At 39.5% G+C, this 19,252-nt stretch overlaps 1 protein-coding gene and 1 non-coding gene across 2 annotated transcripts in view; both read right to left on the bottom strand.

The window, feature by feature from the left end:
• The window catches only part of LOC121440938 (guanylate-binding protein 6-like), a 51,027-nt gene that overhangs the window by 10,564 nt on the left and 21,211 nt on the right, over positions 1-19,252 (bottom strand). Inside the window, exons 2-4 of the mRNA XM_041641976.1 lie at positions 13,342-13,496; positions 6,847-7,057; positions 5,180-5,307 (exon numbers count right to left, since the gene is read on the bottom strand). Coding sequence (XP_041497910.1) covers positions 5,180-5,307; positions 6,847-7,033 — 315 coding nt within the window. The 5' untranslated portion in view covers positions 7,034-7,057; positions 13,342-13,496. The remainder of the gene's footprint in view (positions 1-5,179; positions 5,308-6,846; positions 7,058-13,341; positions 13,497-19,252) is intronic.
• LOC121441021 lies at positions 9,892-9,995 on the bottom strand. Its single transcript, XR_005973414.1, has one exon. It is a non-coding gene; the product is annotated as a U6 spliceosomal RNA (small nuclear RNA).

Below are 19,252 nucleotides of genomic sequence, written 5' to 3'. Positions count from 1 at the left end.
TGCAAAGAAAGAAAAGGTCATGTGGAATTTCTTGGATGCCCATGATCTTCTCTGAAGTAGATTGGTGCTGCCAGGAGGAGACAAGTCTCATTGTCATAAAAAAAGAATGCAAGTTATTAAAATATCTTAAATACTACACTTCTGTAGATCTCCGAAGTCTTTGATGATAATATGTCTATCTAAAATATATCTGTTTGACCTTGAAAACATACCTAATGTGACTACAAGTTTGATGATACTAGGTGATTAACTATTAACCTACACTTTATTATTATTCTAAATAGCTGGTAATAATAATTTTCAAGGACTAGAAATATGCCTTACATTGTTAAATGAGTTACATAGGTATAATACCTTGAACAAGATTTGAAATGTATGTACAGTATGCTTTAACAAAATTAATTTTAAATTTGTATCAATATACAACATTTCTATACAATATACAAAAGTTCAGTAGAATGTAAAATGTTTAAAGCTAGCAGCTGCTTTTTCAAGTAGATTCAATAATCTACCTTTTCATTTTATCATATCTATATCCTCCCTATTTCTTCAATAACGTTCCCTTTTATTCAATCCTATCTATATCCCTATACTTTTCCTTCTCTTTTTTTCTTTTTTTAATTTTTTATTTATTTTTGGATTTTTGAGACGGGGTTTCTCAATAGCTATGAAATCAGTCCTGGAACTTGCTCTGTAAACCAGGCTGATCTCAAACTCAGAGATCTGCTGACTCTGTCTCCCCTCCCAAGGGCTGGGATTAAAGGCACGCACCAAACCACCTGGCTTTTTTTTTTCATTACAAAGCATGATCATATGTATACCTTTTCTTTTTTTTTCTTTTCAATACAATAGTCTTGAATCTAATTTCCTTTGTTTAGCATTTTTCCTGACCATTATCCAAAACAACTTGTAACCAACACATTAAACGATGACAAATATTCATAATCCATTTTTGGGAATATGGAAATAGTTTTCTGGGCTACTTCCTGCAGAATAAGGGGACTGATAATCTCATGGTGACCAAAATAAAATTAAGAATATAATCAAATCCTGACTTAGAGTATTTTGTGAGGCTGGATCATCTCAACCAGCAGCCATGCAACTGTTCTTGATGTAGAACTCGGAGGAAACCGCAACAGAGGTGCTCTACAATGTTGGCTCATCTGGAACAACCGCTCCTATTGAAGATATTTCAGGGGATGGTTCTTAATCAAACCTTATTTTTTTAACCTAACATGAATCCACGGGCTGTCATTTCCTGTGGAAACAAAAGCAAAACGACTTCTCCAAAGTAGCATACCTTTTGACTTAAATTTTAAAGTCAAGACATTTTAAAAATATATGTTGGATTAATCCAGCAGCATTTATAATCAAATGTCTTTTACAGCTGTGCCTTCCTCAGCAGGCATATAATTCAAAGACAACACAGTAGCATACAGTATCCATACATCTGTGAGTTCTATCTTATATGGAAGCTAAGCCAGGGAAGCTGGGAGCTGGGAGCCATAGTATTTCTCCTGTACCTGGGTGGCTAGGTTTGGGTTCTCACCTGTGCCAGTGGCAAAAAAAGGCACAGGAGAATGGCTTTTTCATAAGTTCATGCCCACACTGGGCATGAAATGAAACATGACTAATAAAAACTCAAAGAGAGAAACTGGGGTTCAACCTGAAGTTCTGAAAAGCAAAGAGCCAGCCACTGGCTCTTACCTTGGCTCCAGTTCAAAAATGGTGATCCTGACTGCAGAAATCTCAGAATGAGACTGTGTCTGAGAACTGTCTCCTCTCATTTTACAATCTTCTGTAGTGCTGGGATTAACGTTGTGCACCGCTGAGATTAAGGGCACACACCACCTGGTTTCTATAGAAAACTAGTGTGGCTGCTGGGTTTAAAGTGTGTGCTACCACTACCTAGTCTGGAAGGATGACTGAGGGTGCTGTTTTACTCTCTGACCTCATCCAAGCTTTATCTATTAAAAGACAAATGAAGTGATATTACAGCAGAGGGCGGAGGAGGAGAACAGTCCTCAGGAGACCATTTGGGCTGCCCTGTGGCCTTGTTATTCCAGGAACTCTGGAGGCCAAGCAGGGGGAGCAAGAGTGCTTTTTCTAGCTGGAGAAAAAAATCCAAACTCTGTCTGAGAAACTTAGTGAAATGTATATTGTTCCTCACAGAACACAGCTCCAAGTGGAGCAAGGACCTCAGATCAGACACCCTGAATCGAGAGAGAGAGGGAGAGAGAGAGAGAGAGAGAGAGAGAGAGAGAGAGAGAGAGAGAGGAGAACAGGCTGGAACACATTTGCTCAGGAAAAAAAAATTCTGAACAGAATCAAGATCTCATAGACTCTAAGGACAATTAATAAACAAGATCTCACAAACAGGAAAAAGTCTATAACAATTATAATCGGATAAATGGTTAGTATTCAAAATATATAAGGAAGAAAAAACAAAACAAGGAACTGAACATAAAAGAAATCTCTACTTAAAATATGTATATAGAACTTAAAAGAAGTCTCTTAAACAATGCAACACCAAAGACTAAGAAACACATGACACAGGTTCCACTCACTTAGCCACCAGGGAGCTGCAAATTCAAAGTGCTTTGAAATTTCATCTTTCATAGAATTGCCAAGAGCAATAAAACAAATGATAGCACATGTTTTTATGTACTGATACGTGTATGATGTCACAGAGAGAATGACATCACATGCAGTCTGCATGGTTTCAAAGGACTTAGAAGGGAAGTAGACACAAAGTCCCAAACGAACTTAAATTTGAAATCTATGATTGTTGCTTCACATATGGTTTTCAAGTACTTACAAATATGCCAATGACATTCATTATAATTAAAATTTCTAAAATTCACGAGAAATCACAAAATACACTCTCTAAAGTGATTAATATTGACCAAGAACAGCAGCACAATCCTTATTTGAAGCAAATTCCTGACTATAGTAATCAGAATAGCATGATTTCTTCAAAAACATGTTCCAAAAGCCTGTTAACAGATACCACAAGAAAAACAAAGGAGGAGACAATGGTTGGTGTCTGTCTCAGAATACCATGCTGAATCCCATTATTTGTACAATTAACATGTGTTGAGGCTTATCCTTGAACTATGATAGTAACAAGAAAAGGACATACACCAATGGGACATAGGAAGAGTCTCATAAATAAATCGATGAATAAACTATCTGCTGATCTTTGCCAAGGCTGTCAAGAACTCACAAAACAGGAAGACGGTGCCTTCCACAGATAGTGCTGGGGAAACAGTGCATCCACATGCAGAAAAGCAGATTTAGATCCCATGCACAGTACACACAAGAGCCATCGGAAATAGATACAGGTAAGTGCTAGGATGTGTCCCTGGATAGGGCAGTCACAGTGTGTGTGTGAGGCAAGCATAGCAGCACAGGGAAGGAACGGCTGCAGTTTTCTCAGCCAAGGCAGGGACTCGACCTGGAGTGATGAGTGGACAGAGAAAACATGCTACACATTTGCACCGGACTCAGATGCAGACACACACGAAAGAAACCCTGTGATATAGACATGCAAATGAACATGGCAAGCATCTAGGAGAGTGGAGTGTCCGGTTCTATGTCTAGAACTAAGAGGAGAATAAAAGGATGAATCAGCAAGCAAGATGACACAGGGTGGAAAGGCTCTAACTGGGCAACCGCAACAGCTTATTTCAATCTCTGGAACCCATGAAGCGGGAAGGGGTTGTGACCTGTGCCTGCACACACACACACACACACACACACACACACCAATCATCTACATGTACCACGTAACATCTCACATGCAGCAATAATCTTTGCAAACCACTCAGTTCCCTTATTTAAACAGCCAAATTTATCCTATTTAGCTATTGTGCGACAAACAGGCCTTCACTGAACCTGCAGAATCAGTTCTCCTCAGATTGCCCCAAGGACAGCTGACAAGTTTCACCATAAAAAATGTGAACCCAAGGGGTTGGACAGATGTCTCAATGGTAAGAACACTCACTGATCTTGGTAAAAGGACCACAGTTTGGTTCCCAACATGCACATCAGATTGCTTCTAACTTTCTGTAACTCCAGCTCCAGGAAATCCAAATCCTCTGGATACCTAGGATGCCTGTACTCACACACACATACCACAAGCAGACAAACACACATGACACACAAAATATAGCTCTCAAAAATGTAAAGCTAACTCCTTAACTCCATTTCCAAAATGTATCCTTGGTATCTCAGAAGACGAGTCAGGATTCTTCATCAAGTGAGATGGGATGATGTCATCTACCTTCCTATGGGAGCATCTGTCCTCCTGACTACTCCTGCTGTGATATCATCTATTCCCATGGGAGCATCTGTCAATCTAACTCACTGCTCCTAGTAGAAGTATCTCTGTGCCACCTGGTCCACCTTTCAGAAGGGAAGATCTTGTTCACCTTGCTCTGTGTGAGCTGATGGGTAACAGCTCTCATATGCCAGCACTTAGAATGACAAGGCCTCCAGGGAAGACTTTCAGTGACCAGCAGGCACTAGAGATGAATACTCTCACCCTTTAACCAACACAGGCTGGCTCTAAAGTCCCTGCCCTAGTTCTCCTTCTGGAGGTCAGAGGGCTGCCCCGTGACTGCTCTTCCCCTCTGCTTCCTGCTTCTTTCTTGGTACTGGACTATATGAGAAGCACTCAGGTAGGGTACTCAATGAAACTATGAAGGTTCGCAGAAAAAAAATTCATTTTATTTTCCAATATCTAACTACTGTACCTATAACCCAGGAATTTACTAACAAACCAAATTTTTATTGGAGTGAATCAAATCATTCACTCAAATGGCAAGAAATAAAAGCATGTTTCTCCTAATATAATACATCTTATCACTGGGTAATAGTGGTACAGGTCTTTAATACAGCACTTGGGAGCCATAAACAGGAGAATCTCCGTGAGTTTGTGACCAGCCTGGTCTACAGAGCAAGTTTTAAAATAGGCTTCAAAGATGCACAGAGAAACCCTGTCTCAAAAACAAAAGCAACAACAACAATTTGATCTTGTATAAATATAAAATCTAAATAAATCAGTCTTTATCTCACCTACAGTAGTTAAGTCTGTAGAACTATTAGATCTATTCATGAATAGGTCAACCAGTTAGATAACAGGGGCTCATAACGGTCAGCATGAACCTCATCCTACCTTTTCCACGTCACCCAGGCCCTCAGTGTCCAGGAGAACCAGGGTGTGCTTTGGCTTTGTGGGGTGTGGCACACACCACATCCAGATGCCCTTGGTTTCTGACTGCACAGTGGAGCCCAGAGGGAAGCCTGCGGGGAGAGGTGAGGGGTAAGTTTCGGGTTATGCACAGGCAGCCTTGTATGCTTAAATTATCAGTGCCTGGAAGCCTTGTGTACTAAAACTTCAGTGCCCAGAAGCCTCCTGTACTAAAACTTTAGTTTATGGAAACCAGCAACATCTTGAGCGATTCTGAAGGTATTGGAAGTTGAGACTAGATCGAGAATAAGGAAGTCTTAACTGATCTCAATCCCTTCCTCAATCTCTGCTACCAGTCTTCCATGCAGCTGCCACGGTGATGTCACTGGAGCCACAGGCTTAACAAACCCAACCACTGGGAAGTGGAATTTCCAAAACTGTTTCGAGATAAGTAACTCCCCATTAAGTTGTTCTCACTGGTCTTTCAGACCCAGCCGTGAAAAGCAAAAAAGAGAACAATGCGCACGAAAATCAGATGGAAACAGTAAATTTGGCAGTGTTGTGAATCTCAAGAGTCAAAATGGTGCTTCATCTTTCCTCAAAAATATGTTAGTTTATAAGTCATCTATTTCAAGCTCTAGTGGGCCTTTAACAAGAGAATGATGCCTCAGAGGACTCCAAATAAAAACAGAGGTGTCCACGATACGGAAAACATGGCGCCCTCTGGTGGCTGCAGAGAGGGTTTTGAGCCAGCCATGGTTGTACACACCTGCCAACCCTGAAGGCAGGAGACAGAGGCAGAGGAATTGTCAGTAGTTTGACAGCAATTAATACTAGATAGGTAGAGCCAGGCCATAAACAACACAGTCAAAAATAGAGGTGTGTTTTACAAGTTGTGGGAAATGGTGTGGGTTCTATGTCAGAGACACTCAAGAAGAGAAAAATAGGAGAGTAGAAAAAAGAAATTGTTATAATAGTTTTATATTCAAAGTTATTAGAGAAAGGCAGGAAAACAAACAGGAATGTGCAACTATAAAAGAATATAAAGTCCTTTAAAATGTTTTTAAAGATTGATTTATAAATGAACAGTTATTAAGATTTATTGATGTCATTTTATGACTACCAGATTTTGCCTGCACATATGTGAGTTTACCATGCACATGCCCCAAATGCATAAAGGCCAAATAAGGGCAGCAAATCCTCGAGAGCTGGAGTTACAGAGAATGCTGAGTCACCACATGGGTACTGGCACCAAATCCTGTACTCTTCAAGAGCAGCCTAGATCATCTCTCCAGCCCTACACAAATTTTTAAAGCCTTAGGTATTCAAAGAAATTTCCCCCAGTGGAAATATTTTATTGAGAAAGAAAACCTGCTGTATGAGACCAGAGACCGACACATAGGATCCCATTACTTAAGGCATCAGAAAAGGCCCTGTCTTGAGCACTCCTGGGAGAGAGTTTCCCTGATGGAATGGAAGGAAAGAATGCAAGAACCGATTATTGGGGAGCAGTAATTACTCATGCAAATTAGCACTAGAGGGTAGATGTGTTGAAAGGATTTTGGCCTTTTTTTGTTCTAATTGGGAATCAGAATTAATATAATGGCACAAACATAGTCAAACCTTTGGATAGTACCCAGCATGCTACTCACCGTGATTCTGTCCTGCCAGACGGTTCATCAGGTAGGACTTCCCTGTACGGTACAATCCAACAATAGCCACAACTACCACTGGCTGGGAAATGTTGTCCAGAATTTCGATGGCTGTTTGGTTCACAGACAGCTGGTCCTTGTGGTTCTCCACCAGACAAATGGGAGCCATCATTTGTGGTCTGGCCATAGCAACTTGCCAAGCTAGAAGAATCTGCAAGAAGAATAGAAAGTCATTCTTTACCTCAGTGTTACTCAAGCCCAAGGTGAGTTAGGACTGATGACATTTGTACATTTCCTAAGGCAGCAAGTAGATACAGAGGACATTCTCTATCATTCTTCCACAGTTCTAAAGAAGATTTATGTAAGACATGGGCTGCCAGCATGAAGAAAGATTGTCTTTAATGAAATAAAACCCAAACAATGGCAATCTTCATAACATCCTACAATATGCTAAGCCTTGTAATGTATGCCTTTAGTGTGTGTCCGCCCACAATCTGTATATGCCTACATGTGACAGATTATTGCACACAACCAATGTAACAAGTGAGTTTGCAAAGCCTTAAAGACCCAGCAAAATGACACAGCAATGGGTTCTAAGACCTTCCTCCCTCTGTGAAGAGAATTTAATATGACTGAAAATGTACAGAAGCTTTGAAACATACCCATGAATAACACACACACTGTGATGTCCTAATTAATAGTGTGAAATACATGTGTATTTACTAGACTTTTCACTCCCCCCCCCCCCCCGCATGCACACCTGACAGATTCTGTCTACAGAAAACAATGTAGCCCTTAATTGCAATAGGCTAGCCTGGGCTAACCTGTTCTCTGTTTTTCCTAACTTGGATTTTAAGAACAGATTATTTCTTGACTGTGATATCAAAATATCAAGGGGATGAATATAGATAAAATAAACGTTGCAAAATTAGGAACTTTTGTGCACCCAAGGGTGAGAATTGTACATTAAATATGCGAGAAAAGATTAATATCTTAAAGTTCTACAGTTACAACTCAGTTTTAAAATGGGCAGAACACTGGACTCTCGTTTCTCCAAAGCAGGTTATGAATGGCCATGAGCACATGAGAAAACATTCAGCATTGCTAATCACTCTGCACAAGACAACTCTAAAATTTTAAAGAATTTATTTGAAAAGATGCAGTGTACAAACTGGGAAGTACAGGAATGAAAGATAAAGTGTCTATATTCCCACAGCAACATGTACGTCTGCTTTATTGGGAAAATGTGGGAGCAAAATTAAGAAACGTTAGCTACTCGATTTCTGTCTTGTGGATCTGGAGACTGGTGTGAAAATCTATAGTCACGTGATCTTGTGTGACTTGGTTTCTTAGACTTTACTGAGTATAGTATAGTATACTTTCTTGCTTCTGGCTAATGTACATATTTGCTTGAAATCACTTGTTGGTTTTGCTTGTGCTCTCTGTTTAAGCAAGAATGAGACTATCATAAGACCTACTTGGTTTATTTGCTCAACAACTTTTCAAACCCAGTCTGCATTATAACAAGGCTTTTGGAAACATTGAGGAACTGCCACTCAAAACAAGAAGATGTCACTTTGTGCCCACCAGGACAGCTACCACACAAAACAAAAACAAATAAATGTGAACCAGAATTTATTCTGCACTGCAGCTAAGACCAGAGAATGATGCTACCTCACGAAGAACACAGTATCGGCTTTTTATGAAAGGAATAGTAATGTTTGATCCAAGAACTCTGCTTTGATTACATTCAATATATAGACAAGGATTTGGACACATTTGAACATCTGTGATCATGGCAGCCATCGGCACAGTACCCAAAATGTGGATGTAACCCAATCTCTCATCAACAGATCATCCACAGATGTGTAGATTCACAGGGTGTGATAACCCACACGATAGAATGTTATTCAGCCAGAGAAAGGAAAAAATCTACTGCACACTGCCACACAGATGAGCCGGAGGATAGTATGCTGAGGAAGGGGAATGTGCAGAATCCTGAGCACTTACATAACAGGTGACATCCTGTCCTATTTCACAAGCACACATTTTGTAAAATTATTAAGAAAGAATAAATTGTGGGGCAATATTATACAGGCCCTACATTGTATGATGGCCAGACTTTCAGGCCAACTTGTACCTGACCACACAGGAGGTGGTCACATAGCCAACAGACAGGATGTTGCCATACTAAACAAAAGATCAGGATATGCTAATATTGTTCTACTTCTTTCTTTGTAATTATGGAGATTGCCAGGATGAGGTGTTAATCCAGGCTACCTGACAAAGCAGCCATAGATGTGGCCCAGACTTTAGTCCTGCTATCCCAGAAACAGAATGCTAAGGAACATCCCCCTCAGTTTACTTTTTGATATAAAAGCTGTTTGGATAATAAATGCAGGTGATCTGCAGGATTTGAAGGATCCCTGGGACTCCCTCTTGATATTGCTCTGTGAATTGTGTCTCAATTATTCCCACTCCTCCACTCTGGTCTGAGAGACAATTTATGTTGGGGCTGGACCCCAACAGAGTACACCTATGGCATGGCAGGAGTTTATACCTAGCATACCAGCTGCTTAAGTGTAAAGTTACACAGCAGAGTCTCTTAAAAGAGCTGCACTTCTACAGACTGCAAGCAATGAGCTCTGTGTACATTCATTTTCCATTTTCTCGGACCCTATGTTAAGGAGATACTGGACCTGGGCTCCGGAGCATTGGACATCGATTATAGTTGGTCTTTTTTGTTGGAATGTAATGACATGGAGACTTATTATGAATTATATAAACTTTGATAATTTACCTTAAGATTATTTCCAATTAGTTCTGATAAGTTATTATGTTTCTATTGATCTACATTTTGCATGTGGTTTTCTTTACCTCTCTTCCATCCTCTATGTCTGAATTGCTCAGTCTCTTCCATGTCTAGATTCAGAAACCTCAGGTCCTCTATCTTGCTTTGCCATCCATTCATATTTTTATTATTCTACATGCTTCTCCCCTTTCCTAAGGAGATCCCCCATTTTCCTATCAAATCAAGTTTTCCCTAAAAATATGGAATCCTTTTCCAATTTGTATGTTACCCTTGCACAGGGGCCATGTTAATCATCTCTGTATCAGTCAAGATTTTAGTATAGGTGCTGCCAAAGCAAGAACGGGAGCTGTCTTTAATGCCCCACTATGATCAATAGATTCTCCAGATGCCTACACTGTGCTATAAATCAAAGAGCTCCTAAGACTTCTACAAAATATTCCACACAGTCGCTGAAGTCCATAGATTAAATGGACTCACAGGACTTCCACAGAATATTTGATACAATCGCTCAAGTCACATCCTCCTTAGCTGTTGTGGATGCTTTGTCAAGAAATACCATATCTTTAGCTGTAAAGCAAGTTTTAACAATAAAAAGATAGTTTCTTGAATCCTAAAAGATCATAATAGCAATAGAAGGAGAAGTCTTTGAAAATCTAAATTCATTCTTGATTACAGTCCTGAACAAACCAGGAAGACAGTCATATCTGAACACAATAAAGGGCTGTAATAATCCTACCAACCACATTATACTTAATAGAAAATAACTCACATTAGTTCCTCTCAATGCTGGATAGAGCCTAGGGTAACCATTCCTCAACTATTATTTAATACAGAATTTTTATTTACAGAGAAATTAGACAAGAGAAAAAAAAGAGTTATAATCAGGAAAGGAAAAAGTCAAATTGCCTGATGAGTGGATGAAACACCACCATGTTTAAAATCCCACTGGGCTGGCAGAGCACTTGTGTAACATATAGAAGCCTCTGGATTTGATCTTATGAACCACATACAAGAAAAGGGCTCTGAATACCATCGAGCGTCCAGAAAGATATCTCTGCAGATAAACATGGGCTATACAAGATTGGGGATCTGAGTTCAATCCAAGAATACCATGAAAAAGGACTACAGTGGTATGCCTTTGTAATTCCAGCACAGGGGAATCACCTGGAAGCTGAAGGACCAGCTACCCTAGAGTACTCAGTATGGAACAAAGTACAGGAGAGACCTCCTCAAGAATTTGGAAGAAAAGAATTGACTTTCAAGCTTTATCCTGTGATTATCACAAACAGTATAACTAACACACACACACACACAGACACACACACACACAGAAAATACTAAGAGAACTTGTGCGAAAACATATCTGGATTAAATAAGCAAAGTACATTATGGAGATATGTTTGCACACCTCTGAATATTCCCATAGTCACACAATTGTGCACTATAAGTCACTGAGGTGTGTGATATTAATTACACTACAATAAAGCCTTTCCTGATGAGAAAAAATGTAAAACCAAAGTCGGCAAGACTATTAATTTTTGTTACTCATCCTAAAGTGAGCTGAACAGTAATCTTTGTATAGAAAAGAAATTTAATTTTCTATGCACCAATGTAGTGTGTGTGTGTGTGTGTGTGTGTGTGTGTGTGTATAAGGTAGGCTTTCCAGTTCTTTCATTTCCATAATCCATCTTAATTCTAATTACTTTCCTCAAGCAGCTGGTTCTGAGATTTCCTACTTCATATGGTTTTCAAATATAACCAAACTTAAATCAGAAATAGTCAACAGAATGTCCTGGATGTCAGGAAAGATACCCTAAACTGATCTTACACATTTTTCAAATTCAAAATGTATGCAATGTGATTCGAAGGTAAGTATTTTCAAATACTTAAAGAATGCAAAATTCACATAACCCGTGGAAAACCTCAGTTTATCTTTAAGTAAGACCAGTTCATCAAATTGTCTATAACAAGGTAAGGAAAATTACAACTACAGTTTACCTTAGCAGAGGCACTGCTCTGGCATTATGGGATGGTTCTAGGCATAGCCTTTCTTTGAGTCTCCTCAACATCCCAATTTAACACACACACGAGATGTTTCCCCAAAAGCAAAGGTCAAAAGAAGCTTCTCTGAAGAGTCATTATGTTTCCCCTTCTTGATCCTGAGCTGGGAGACTGATTGGCCCCTTCTTGCTATGAGCTCAGGAATGCAACTTAAATGCCTGGAGAGATGGCTCAGTGATTAAGAGCACACACTGCTCCTAAGAGAACCTAGATTCCATTTCCAGCTTCACATAGGGGACTTCCAACTGTCTGCAACTCCAGTTCCAGGGATCCAGTGACCTCTCTGGCCTTAATGGGTACCAGGTATTCAAGTAGTACACTTATATATATGCAAGTAAAACACTCATGCACCTTAAATAAAACTGAATAAATCACTTAAAATGTAACCCTGTTTAGCTTTGAGGGCCCCTAAATGTATTTATGATGTTCTTTCTAACAAAAATTCTCCATTCTAGCCTGTATTTTATTTTGTGAGAGGGTCAGGGAGCTAGAGAAGGGGTCTGATAAATATTTTTAGTAGCCTCTCAAGAGACCAGGCCTTAGTTTCAGTTTGCTGGAGCTGGCTGGATCTGAGCAAGTAGTTATCAAGGAAAACCACAGCTCAGGGTCTAACTAATCAGCAGGCACCCCACAGCCTTCTGCTGCTAGTCAGGTGCCCACAACCTTATGCTAGGTAAAGATAGCTTCCCTACCCTGCACCTGGAAAGTTACTGATCACTAGATCTACCTACAAATCTTATAAACTTTTTTTTATAAACCCAGTAAGTAGTAGGTCCCCAAACTAATCTCTCCTCCACGGAATTCCCCTAACCCTGTTTAAAAGGAGCCTTTGTTGGATAATCAATCAAACCCCAAAATGTTGGTATTTTTTCATCTTTCTGATGCTAACATTTTTCACTTATCATATTTATCCGCCTGTCAATTGCTTCACAGATGCTTAGCCACAGTTTAGTACAGAAATAGGCTCTGCATGAGTGTGCGTTTTAGGACACATTGACTGAAGATGATGCACTGATGGAGAGAGGCATGTGTTAGTATCATAAGAAGGACTCTTCTGTGCAAATGTCCAGGCCTGTACACATGTGCTGAATAAATAGGTGTTACTATAAAACTTTCTGTTTTCCTAAACTGGACCAGTGGTTACATTTCTTACAAGTATTACACAGGAAAATAAAAGAAGATAGCATTTTAGATACATAATTCAGTCGCAGGTTTATACTCTAGCTGTTTAGGCTTTTAATTTTTTCTGTCTGTTCATAGTTGTTATGCACTATCTGACTAAGAGTTGTAAGAATTTAATGAATATCTGTATAGCGAACTAGAGATTTTTGAACAAATTTTAAATCATAAAATAAAGAAAAGAAAGAAATTGTTTGGGTCCCTTAAAATGCCAGTGTTAACAAATTTCTTTTGCACTTGTGGGAACTTCACTATTTGATAAAATTTTTAACCACCCGACATCATCAAGTTATTCACCTTCACACATCTGGAGAGACCAGAGGTTATACGTCTTCAACCCACCCTGAACACTTTCTACAAACAGGTGACATGACCAAGACTTTGCATCTCACACTTGGAAATGAGCTGAAAAGGAGTTCCCAGGCCTGTCTGCCCACACTCACCAGGGTCAGATGCAGAGGGCCAGTGTTCCTGTGCACAGGATGGGAGAAGAGTTGCAGCTCTGGCCTGAGGCTCTGTTTTCTGCCCCACAGTGTCCTAGAGCCTCTGTATCCAGGTCACTTCTGTTGCTCTCCTTCAAGGGTGCAAAGATATGTGCCTTGTAAAGATAGGAAAGGAAGGAGCTGGTCAGGATGCCATGGGGTGGAGGAGGGAGGGTGGGGTGAGCACACTGTGGTTTGGGGCACTCTGGAACCATGAGATTGGGGTACTCCAGCTAAGGGCAAGCTTCCAGAGAGCTGATCAGTCTGCACTGTACCCTATGTAAGGCCAATATCTGTGCTGGAGGATGAGAAGTCAGTATCTAGAACCCCAGAAGAGAGAAAACAAAAGTAATGTTTCTGGGGACTAGGTAGTTAAGAAATGAGGGTGTAACAAACATGGGGTTCAGGACAGCTGAGAATATGACTTGTCAAAGCCTCAGGTTGTTAATATAAATTGATTTGCTGTTTCACTTTACTTCTGAAGAGACCAATTTATAAATAATTCACTGTTCACAATCGTAATCCCCATAATTGAGAGGCTGAGGCAGGAGGTTTGGGGGCTTGGGTGCCTGGGCTAAACATCGAGCTCTATCACTTATGAACAAGTGGAGAGGTAGAATAAAGTGTAGACTGTTAACCTGCAGTTAGATGACATAGTGTATGCAGTATAGAACCACTAGACAGACCAGAAAGTTAACTATTGAAAAGTAAGTCAGTTTTATACTGGGAAAGAACACAGCTGGGGGAGAAAAGGGGAAGGGGAGAGAGCAGCAATGAGACACAGAGGAAAAACAGAACCACAGGGCTTTCCTTAAGCCCCACCATGGCCGTCAAATCCAAAGGCCACCACATTCTTACGTCTGTCATTTGTTATCCACTTCTATTTAGTTTTTACTTCTATTATGAAGTAGAGCTGGTGCCCCAAGTATGACACTGAATTATATCCCCAAATCCAAGATTTGATAGCTATATAATGAATTTTGAAGTTGATTCTCTTCACCCCCTAACTCTAAACCTGAGCTTACTCTGAACCCAAGTGGATCTGCAACCCTGCCTTACACTTCTATGGTGCCTGGAGCCCCTGGACCAAGAACTCATAAGGAGGCTTCCCACATCTGTGCAGGATTTTTGTTTAAGATCCCATGACTCTGGGAGCAGTGTTATCCACTCACACAGAGAACCACCCTTCAAATTCATTTTTTAACTATTTTTGTATAATCAGCTTAAACACACAAATCTAAAAATTCTAAGGGAGGACAAATATATTTATCTTCCCAGGCCTGGATTACCTCACTTGGCATATTTTTCCAGTTCAATTCATTTTTTTACAAATTTAATTTTCTTTACTACTGATTAAAGTATTATCATATACATGTACTGAAGTGAAAAGGGCAAAGCCATGTGGTCCTGAGACGATTTTGGTTAGCTCAGACAAGTCTCAGCTCTCTACCCCACAACAGTGATGTCTCCCTTGGAAACAGAGTTGGGATTCCCATGACCATGGTCCAGATTTATTAACCAAAACAATTAGTGCTAATCAAATTTAAACTAAACTGAAGAAAGTGTAAGTCGAAATGAATTGTCATGTTGTGTCTGAATAGCTATGTTCTGTCAAAACAGATGATGTAAGGTTACTTTGCTTCTCATCCAACATCAACATAATTGTAGGTTTTGACTTTAAAATGCTGTACCTCTGACCATCAGCAACAGGACACTTGAGGCATGAGCTCACTCTTTTCAGTGGTCGAAACGAAAGGACTTTGTAAGGTTAATTGTCTACATTAGTGTGGTGGTCTGTATCTCCCTGGCGTGAATTTACCATGGTGCCACATTTCCTTTATACTCATCACCAGCTCCATCTAACACTGACATCCAGACTATTAACATTTCCTCTATTATAACTAGAGCAGCAATTAACACAAATGGACAAGTATATCTGTAATAGGAGACAGAGTTCTTCGGATATATATGGTAAGAAAAAACCCTCACCGGTTACACCCTTAACTGGAATAACAGCCAGAATAACAAAAAACCTGAAAAATCAAGAAAGTAAATGACACAATAGGCTATGAAAATAAACAGAGCGCTCTCAACAGAAGAAACACACATAAAATCGAAACTATCATATAGGTTAGCATATCCTGGCCCCAAGTTCTACTCCATTGATTTACATCTCTATATCTGTGCCAGTGCTGTATGTTTTTAATACCATGCTCTGTTGTATATGTAGCACTGTAGTTATTGCTCAGGGTTGGTTTGGGGGTCCCAGGTTCTTTTATGGTTCAATATAATTTTAAGATATTTTTCTATTTCTGTGAAGAATAGTGGAATTATAGTGGAGATTGTATTGAACCTATAGACTTCTTTGAAACAGCAATTTTCACAACAGTGATTTTTCCAATCTACGTGTATGGAAGATTGACTTTCTGAGATCTTCCTCAACTCCATTTATTTATATAAAATACAAAATTCTATTTATATAAAATAAAAATTATTTATTATTTTTAAAAAATATATTTTGTAAGTATATTTTATAAAAATATTTATATTCTTTTTATTCCACGCTGATTTCAACAGCACCTGTATCAGTTTACAGTTCCACCAGTAGAGTAATATTTTTTTTAATTTATTTATTTATTAAAGATTTCTGTCTCTTCCCTGCCACCGCTTCCCATTTCCCTCCCCCTCCCCCAATTAAGTCCCCCCCTCTTCAGCCCGAAAAGCAATCAGGGTTCCCTGTCCTGTGGGAAGTCCTAGGAACCCCCACCTCCATCCAGGTCTAGTAAATTGAGCATCCAAACTGCCTAGGTTCCCAGAAAGCCAGTGTGTGCAGTAGGATCAGAAACCCATTGCCATTGTTCTTGAGTTCTCAGTAGTCCTCATTGTCAGCTATGTTCAGAGAGTCCGGTTTTATCCCAGGCTTTAGACCCAGGCCAGCTGGCCTTGGTGAGTTCCCGATAGAACATCCCCATTGTCTCAGTGTGGGTGCACCCCTCATGGTCCTGGGTTCCTTGCTCGTGCTCTCTCTCCTTCTGCTCCTGATTTGGACCTTGAGATTTCTGTCCAGTGCTCCAATGTGGGTCTCTGTCTCTGTCTCCCTTCATTGCCTGCTGAAAGTTAATATTCAGAAGGACGCCTATATGTTTTTCTTTGGGTTCTCCTTATTTAGCTTCTCTAGGATGACTAATTATAGGCTCAATGTCCTTGGTTTATGAGCATTCATTTCCTCGGTTAGGTTTATTCCAAGGTTTTTACTGCTTCTGAGGCTGTTGTGGTTAATATTGCTTCCTTGATTTCTTTCTCAGTCCGTTTGTCATTGGTTATATGAAATCTACTGATTTTTGTTTGTCAGTTTTGTATCCTAGCACTGTTCTGAAGGTTTTTGTTAGCTCGAGGAATTTTCTGGTGGAGTCTTTAGAATCTGTTATGTGTGGTTTTCTGTTATCTACACATAAGGACACTGTGACTTCTCCCTTCATGTTTAGCCTTCTCTCTCTCTCTCTCTCTCTCTCTCTCTCTCTCTCTCTCTGTCTCTCTCTCTGTCTCTCTCTCTGTCTCTCTCTCTCTCTCTCTCTCTCTCTCTCTTCTCTCTCTTCTCTCTGTCTCTCTCTCTCTCTTGTTTTTGACACAGGGTCTCTCTGTAGCTTTGGAGCCTGTCTTGGAACTAGCTCTAGTAGATCAGGCTGGCCTCAAGCTCACAGAGATCCACCTGCCTCTGCCGCCCGAGTACTGGGATTAAAGGCGTGTGCCACCACCTATACTTCCTGCCTGGCTACTGGCCAATCAGCATTTATTTAATGTAGCGGCGTAAACGAATGCAGACAGATTGTAAAAATATATATATAGTTTTAATGTAGAAATAGACTTACAGAACCACCGTTCCCGTGGAGACCAGGAAAGCAGAAGAGACAGCTCGGAGCACGCTCACCAAATTTATAGGCAGACATTAGCCCGAGGCGAACACGCCCCCTAAGGGGCGGGACTTATCCCTACATCTCCCCTTTTTGTCTAAATAAGACAGAACTAAACCAAATACAACTACATACAATAACAACAAATAATAAATATAACAAACAACATTGAGAACAAAAGCTTTGCTAAACATTCTATCTCAAGGAGTCCAAATAATGTAAAGAGTAACTACAATTATATAATCTTCAACTCAGTCAAAGATCTGAGAAGGGAATAAACACTACTCAACAAACAAGATATATCCAAAATGTGCAACAATTGACAGAGACAACTGACTACCTGGGCAATCACCCAAAGTCTCGTTTGCAATGTTGAGTTAACCAATTTTGGCTAAGGCCTAACATAACTGACATACCATTATTAAAGGCAAGGAACTTTTCAAAACTATCTTACCCTGTCTTGGCAGGATATGACAGTCCTGTTTTACCCATTGATGCACGCTCCGTATCTGTGTCAGTGGTTGAGGTATGGGCATTTCTTTGCCCAAAGGCCAGTTCTGCCAAATAGAAAGGCTCAACTTTCTCTCGGGAATAGAGCGGTATTGCCAGGAGCAATTGTGTCTCACTATCACGAAACTCTGAGTTAGATTAAAGGCCATTTTCTACAGCTCTTTGAAGAGGTTGAAGATTATCTATCTATATTGAGTATAATCTCTATATATCTAAAGAACCTGATTAGTCTAATTATAAATGACAAACTTAGATGACTATTTATCTATATAATTCTCAATATCTATCTAACTTAAAGACTAAGACAATAAACAACTGTGTAACAAATGAAGATAATGACCTGCAAATATAAACACTGTACAAATATACATTGCAATATGGCAAATATATATCAATAGACAAACATTATATAAGTATCTTAATCGGAGGTAGAAATGTACATTGCAATATGGTAAATATATACAATATATATATATCTATCAATACAATATATGTCAATACATAAAAATGTTTTAAACAGAGATAGAAACATGCATGCATATAATAGTCAATATAATTTAACTTTGTTTCAATATACAAGAATTGATACCAATATATTTGTCTAAAAGCAGTAACTCACAATTATAAATCTATTATCCCATCATTCCCTCTTTTTTTTTTCAAAATGATCCCTGAGCTTATAAAATTCCTCCCCCAACCTCCCAACCCCTAAATGATGTCACTAAACCCAGGGGTAAACTTTACTGGGAGAGGGGACGTCGTCCTCTAGAATTACTTCCAGCTGTCATGGGGGCGCAGTTCTTTCTGGGGGATCCTGTGAAAGTAAAATGATGGTTAAATTTCAAGATCAATGTCTTTTAAAATTGCAAATAGTCTCTGAGTATTTTGTGGAGGTCTGGCCAGAATGTTGTACAAGATGTGCACCATTTCAGCTATCCAAGTTGGGATCGTCTTGTGCAACTGGTATCCAAAACAGGTCTTGTAGTAGCGCTATCAGTATCATGACGTCATATCAACCAAGTAGAGTTGTTGTTGTGGGGCCCCATCTTCTTCCTGGAAACTTCAAATGTCACTTCAGGAAAAACTCATTGTTCATTATGAAAAACTTAAACATTAATCATATAGACATATATAGACATACATATATATTTGAAGAAAGGCATGATAGATATATTCAATGAAAAGTATGATAGATATGAAGAAAAGCAAAGATGTTTTCTAAACTCATATTTCTTTCTGTCCCATATCATGGCTCTTGACATGAGACAGAAACTCCAGAAACTCTGGGTTTTTCTCTTACTAACAGGCTTGGAATTGGAGAGGGACTGAGCCAGAGTCCAACTTCAAAACCAGCTCTATATATTTATAAAGAAATGTTTAATAAGACATATAAATAAAAATTAATACTTACAAAATGTGTCCATCCATCAGTAATTAAATATTCAGGGTCC

The sequence above is a fragment of the Microtus oregoni genome, unplaced genomic scaffold (genome assembly GCF_018167655.1).
Source record: "Microtus oregoni isolate MIOR12 unplaced genomic scaffold, Mior012 000072F_ref0000427, whole genome shotgun sequence".
In the NCBI taxonomy this organism is placed as follows: domain Eukaryota; kingdom Metazoa; phylum Chordata; class Mammalia; order Rodentia; family Cricetidae; genus Microtus; species Microtus oregoni.
The sequence above is the reverse complement of the archived record's forward strand: the minus strand, read 5'-3'. Positions and strand labels throughout refer to the sequence as shown.